This window comes from Hipposideros armiger, unplaced genomic scaffold (genome assembly GCF_001890085.2).
Source record: "Hipposideros armiger isolate ML-2016 unplaced genomic scaffold, ASM189008v1 scaffold_39, whole genome shotgun sequence".
In the NCBI taxonomy this organism is placed as follows: domain Eukaryota; kingdom Metazoa; phylum Chordata; class Mammalia; order Chiroptera; family Hipposideridae; genus Hipposideros; species Hipposideros armiger.
In genome coordinates, this window is record NW_017731389.1 from 5,627,424 (window position 1) to 5,633,610 (window position 6,187).

The window sequence follows — 6,187 nt, forward strand, 5'->3', positions numbered from 1 at the left end:
ATGTAAGATGATATATAGATCTTCTTTTGAGTTTTAAACAAGAGAATTAATAGGAAGCATTATAGATTAATTGTTAATGTGATGGTTATAACAGCACAGTTGAATTTGATATTCTGATTGTAAATGAAACCAAATAAATTGTTGATGCAGTTATTTCATTTAGAAAACTGTAATTAAATGTGGGCATATAGTAAAAGGAAAAGGGGTAATGGAATAATGTTAAAGCAAACAAGAAATAAACATCCCACAGGAATCTAACTGGGCAACTGTTTAGACCTTCACTGTTTTCAAATCCCACCCTCCTCCTTTCCTTCTCACTTGTAGCAGGGACATTGCCTTCTGCTTCAGAAAAAATAAAGCCATCAGACAGGATTTCTTTTAATTTCCTGCAAACGAAAGTACACACCTAAGCTTCAGGTGCTTTCATTTCCTCTATTCCTTCCTGTCACATTGAAGAATTTTCCGTCCTCTGTAAGGACAGTCTTTTCCTCTGCCCTCTGGATCTCCTTCTTTCCCACCTCTTCAGGTACCTAATACTATTGATGCTCTCTTGTCTTATGTCTTCAACTTCTGTCTCTCTTTACTGACTCTTTTCCTTTTGTTTTATATATGTTCAAATCATTCTCAATTTAAAAAAAAACAAAAACATCAAAACCCACCTTTACCTTGCTCTGCTCTCCAGCGGTGGCTTTAACTTGCCTCCCCCTTCACAACCAAACTAGTTATTTCCATTGTCTTCCTTCCCGCTCAGTGTTTCTCCATCTCCAGTCTGGCTTTTGCTCCATCATGCTGCAAATGAGCTTCTCACTAAGGTCCCTAATGGCATCTCCATGTCACTAAATCCAAACGGCGTTTTTCATTCCTCACCTCAATTCACTTTGAAAAGCATCCTTCAAGGCTGACTCGGTCTTCCTTGAAACGTTTCTCTTTGTGTCCATGACACTACACCCTCGCCTGTTTTTTCCCAAAGGCCACTTTGCAGTTTTTGCCAGCTCTCTTCTTTTTTCTGTTTATTCTTTAAATGTTGAGATATTTTACTCTGTTCCATTTTACTACCTCCCTCTCTTTTCTATTTTTTTTCTAAGCAGTGTCCTTTGTTCTTATAGGTTCAGTTTCACTCACATTGATAACTCCCAAATGCATATCTTCAACCTCTGCTTTTTCTTTCATCTCCTAATCTGTGTAGCCGACAGCCTACTAGACATTTTACTTGGATAACTTAAAAACATCTAGAACTAATACATAAAAAAAGTGATAAACTCATCTCTCTCTCAGACTAACAACCACAACCATAGCAGTAGATCTTTATTATTTCTTATCTTAATAAATGGCCCACCATACATTCAGTTTTACAAACTAGAAACTGTATAGTCACCATTACCTCTCAGAGCTATCTATCAATCCTATTGATCTTAATAACCAAATCTCCTGAGTCCCATTATCACCGTTATCCTACTCCAGACTCTGTTCTTGTAACTATCTCTCAAGTTCAGTTTTGCTCTTTTCTAATCTCTTTTCCAAACATTGCAAAATGTATACATTTAATCATGACATTCCCCTAAAACTCTTCAGTGGGTTTCCATTGCCTTAGGGTGCATATACTGGATAAGTAAATAAGGCATTGCTTGATTTAGCTCTCCTGGGATGTGTTGTTTTCCCCAGATAAATACAGGCCCCTCTGTTTGATGTATTTTAAAATACTTTATTGAAATATAATTTACATACCTTTGAATTCACTCGTTTAAAGTATACAATTCATTGGTTTTAGTATTCATAGAGTTGGGCAACAATTACCACATTCAACTTTAGAACATTTTTATCCCTCCTAAAAGAAATACCATACCTGTTAGCATTTTTGAAATCCTGCCATTTGAGACAACATGAACAGACCTTGAGGGCATTATGCTAAGTGCAATAAACCAAAGAACGAAAGACAAATACTGTATGGTATCACTTATATGTGGAATAAAAAATTTTAAAAAAGCTGATTTCATTGAAAGAGAGTAGAATTGTGGTTTCCAGTGGCTTGGGGAAGGAGGCAACAGGAAGATGTAGGTCAGAGGATACAAACTTCCAGTTATAAGATGACTAGGTTCTGAGGATCTGATATACAGCATGGTGACTACAGTTAATAATATGGTATTATATACTGGAAAATGGCAGAGAGTAGATCTTAAGCTTTCTCACCACATACACAAAAAATTAGTTAACTATGTGAGGTGATGGATGTGTTAATTATCTTGATCTTGGTAAACTTTCCACAGTGTATATATATGTATACCAAATAATCATGTTGTAACACTTTAAATATATACAATTATATTTGTCATTTATTCCTCAGTTAATTTTGAAAAAACATAAATGAACTATGTTTCAGTATCTGGTAGGGCAAGGTTAGTAGTCTTCTCCTTATTAATCTTATTTTGAGTTTCCTAGCTATTCTTGCTTTTCTGTGTGAACTTTAGAATTAGCTTATATGGTTACAAAAATTGTTGGTATTTTATAAAATAATCTCATTTTAGTTGTTGTTAATTTAAGTAGAGTTGATATCTTTTATGATGTTGAGTTTTCCTCTCTGAGAACATGGGTATGTGTGTGTTTGTCTTAGGAATGTGTTAGATGTCTTTTTATAGATCTTACTTTTATTTAGTTTATTTCTATGTTTTATTTCCTTTTTATTGCATTTGTAAATGGGGTCTTCCATTACTGGTTTCTAACCAGTTATTTGTATATGTCAAAGATTATTTTCTGTTTACTAATTTGTATTTAGTCACCATTTCAAGTTTTTGTTTGTATTAGTTTTTCTTTTTCAGTTGATTTTCCAATATATAACCATTATCTACAAAGAGTAATATTTTTATCTCCTCCTTTCCAAATTATTATACCTCTGATTTTTTTTATCTTTTAGATTTGCATTTGCTAGAAACTACAGAATAATATTAGATAGTGATGATAAAGGACATTGTGGAAGAATACATTTTGCGGAAGCTTCTTGTATTTTAGGACAGATGCTTTCTTATTTCCACTTTAAACTTGAGGCTAACTCTTAGTGGCTTGAGATAGATAATTTTTCATATCAGAAATACTCATCTATCTTTTAAACAGCTTTTATCAGTGGTGGATGTAATTTTATTAAATGCCTTTTCGGTATCCATTGATATGACGGCATGATTTTTTTCTTCTTAAATCCATTAGAATGAATCATATGAATAGATCCTCCCATCTTGAACCATCTTTTCATTGCTGGGATAAATCCTACATGGTCAAGGAGTATTCATTTTTAATATTCAGTGCTTTTTCCGACAGGTTTATCATATTCATTCTGATAGCTATGAGACACAAAACCAGCACTATGGAAGAAGCCTAACAAAAGAAACTCTAAAGGATGGTAAGGATTGAAAAACTGTACTTCAGTGCTTTTATTGCTGCACAGTTATCAAAGTAATTCTACAGTGATTTTAGTTTTAAATCTCTTTTAGTATAATGATTCAATTCATAATAAATAAACTGAAAAAAATGAACCTTAGAATCACAGAATTGGATTAGTCATAATCCCTGGTTCATGATACACCGAAACCATGGGACCGTGAATGGTCTTCTTATATTTTTACTCATTTATTATTTATGAATATACTTTTAAAAAATGAACATTTCTGAACCAACCATCTAGTCCAAGTACTGGAACTACAGGTTGTCTTTAAAATCATAGTATATTAAAATTGCTTGTTACGTAAAAGACTTTAAAATGTGTCTTGTACCATGTGATTTATTTTTATTGAAATTTTCTATACATAGTTGAGCTGTATATTTTAAGCTTCTAGAACTGTATTATGAATGAACAAGTGGCATTAAAAGTAGTTTAAATAAAATATGTTAACATACTTGCTTCTAAAATATTCATGGACAAGATATTACAAAAGCAATGATATCCTAGATTTCTGGAAATAATATTCTATTGGAAGCTTAGTCTTAGCTCTGCTGAAGATGGGGAACAGCTTATGTGTAGTGTAAAGCGTTCGAAGAAAAAAAATGTATGTGTAGAAAATAAGCATCCACAGAGTGGTCTTAACAAATAGTATCTGCCTTGGCCAACAGCAAGATAAGAGGTAGGTTTGCTCTTTATTAAAATACTTCTCAGTCTAATCTGAATATATTTAGCAGTTTCTGTCCCAAAGTAGGGGAACAGGCTGTTTAAAAGCAGAAATCAAATTGAATATACCCATAAATTTCTAAGTATGATAAAAAATAAGCATAAATAATTTTTTATTATGAATTTGTACCAACTGATGCATAAATAATTTTAAAGGTGCCTAATCTGATAGGTTAAAACATTTAAAAGTCTCAATTTTGGATAACACACTTGAACTGGACTAGTGCTAATCACCAAAGTGAGCTTAACTTTTGTGAAAAGACTGATTTAATCAGTATTACTGAGAACAAAAAATTTAGTACAGTTACAATTTGATATTTTGGTGATGGGTTGTTGACACCATTAAAAATGGTTATGACTTGACTCAAAGTTTTTTAATTAGCTCTTGAATGTGATTTTAACAAGTTATCATACTATAAAATATCTCACAATAGCAAATGAAGCAAATCTTGGAATCATTACTTAAGAGAATATATATAGAGAGAACTAAATTACCAGTCTCTCTCTAATAGTTGTCTAAATAGGATATTTCACTTTACATAAGTGTCATTTAAATGTTTTCTAGTAAGAGCATCTTCACCAGAAATCAAGTTGAGGTCCAAGTTTTTATGTCTGACTAGAATTCTTACCTGTTCAGTTAATTGCAAGGGATGATGGAAAAAAACGAGAATTGCATCTAAGATGAATTTACTTCCCAAGTAATAGCTGTTTCATAATTTTATTATAATCATAGTAATATGTTACAATACTATATTTTCCTTTTTATAGGGATTTCCAGATTTTTTCATAATGGATTCTGCTTAAGAAAAGATGCTGTTGCTGCCAGTATTCATAAGATTGAGAGTATTCTGCAGTGGTTTGAAACCCAGAAGCAGCTTAACTTTTATGCAAGTTCATTATTGTTTGTTTATGAAGGTTCATCTCAGCCAACTACTACAAAATCGAATGACAGAACTTTGGCAGAAAAATTTTTGTCCAAAGGACAACTCTCAGACACAGATGTACTGGAGTACAATAATAACTTTCGAATGTTAAGCTCCACTGCAAATGGAAAAATAGAGGCTTCAGCAGGTAAAAGCTGGTCCAAGATGTATGCTCGTCACAGAAAAATGTATTCAAAAAAGCATCACAGTCAGACTTCATTGAAAGTTGAAAATATAGAGCAAGACAATGGGTGGAAAAGCTTGTCACAGGAACATTTAAACGGAAATGTACTTTCCCAGCTGGAAAAAGTTTTCTACCATCTTCCCACTGGTTGCCAAGAGATTGCAGAAGTAGAAGTACGAATGATAGATTTTGCTCATGTTTTCCCTAGCAACACAGTAGATGAGGGATATGTTTATGGGCTGAAGCATTTAATTACTGTACTGCAGAGTATTTTAGACAATTGAATCCTTTGCTACAGCCTTTTTAAAGGATGGGGCAATCATAGTGAAGAGCAGCAATCAATATCTCTGCACTTGTAATGCTATGTAAAAAATTTGTATTGTGAGTCTACATTTTATTTGTCTTTATACTTTTGGTAGAAGGGTTAACTTTTTTATAATCTTACTCAGGAAAACTAATTATTTGTTCATTAGAAAACTATGAAGAATAAAGAAACTTCGGAATGTTAAGCAGGGAATGTGGTGGTACCTGGTTTAAACATCAATTTGGCTCAAGCAAAATGCAAACCATTATTCATTATTAAGAGTTTAGTTTTTTGTAGCCAGTTTATCATGAAATCTCTGTCCACCCGTAACCTTGACAATGAGCCATATCTAAACTCATTACATTATGAGAATACTTTAAAAAATCTAGAAAGCACAGGTTAATGTCCTTAGTAGTGCTATATGAAGTTATTAAAACTGGAGAAAATTCTACTTCAGAAATAAGTACTGTTTAGGTTTTATATTAAAAGTTCAGACCAGCATATCAAAAGGTGCTTCTTAGTGAAATGATTTTGATTTATTGCATTCCGAAAGCAGATTTTCCCTTTAATTTTCATTTATATTCATATTTCAAAATATTATAATTCATGAAAAAGATAATTGAAAT

The 6,187-nt window shown here is 32.5% G+C and overlaps 1 protein-coding gene across 1 annotated transcript in view; it reads left to right on the top strand.

Annotated features, from left to right (window-relative positions):
• IPMK (inositol polyphosphate multikinase) overlaps window positions 1-6,181 on the top strand; it is a 39,686-nt gene extending 33,505 nt beyond the window's left edge. The window contains exons 5-6 of the mRNA XM_019638374.1: window positions 3,307-3,388; window positions 4,919-6,181. Of these exons, the coding sequence (XP_019493919.1) occupies window positions 3,307-3,388; window positions 4,919-5,541 (705 nt within the window). The 3' untranslated portion in view covers window positions 5,542-6,181. The remainder of the gene's footprint in view (window positions 1-3,306; window positions 3,389-4,918) is intronic.
• Window positions 6,182-6,187: the final 6 nt, after the last annotated feature.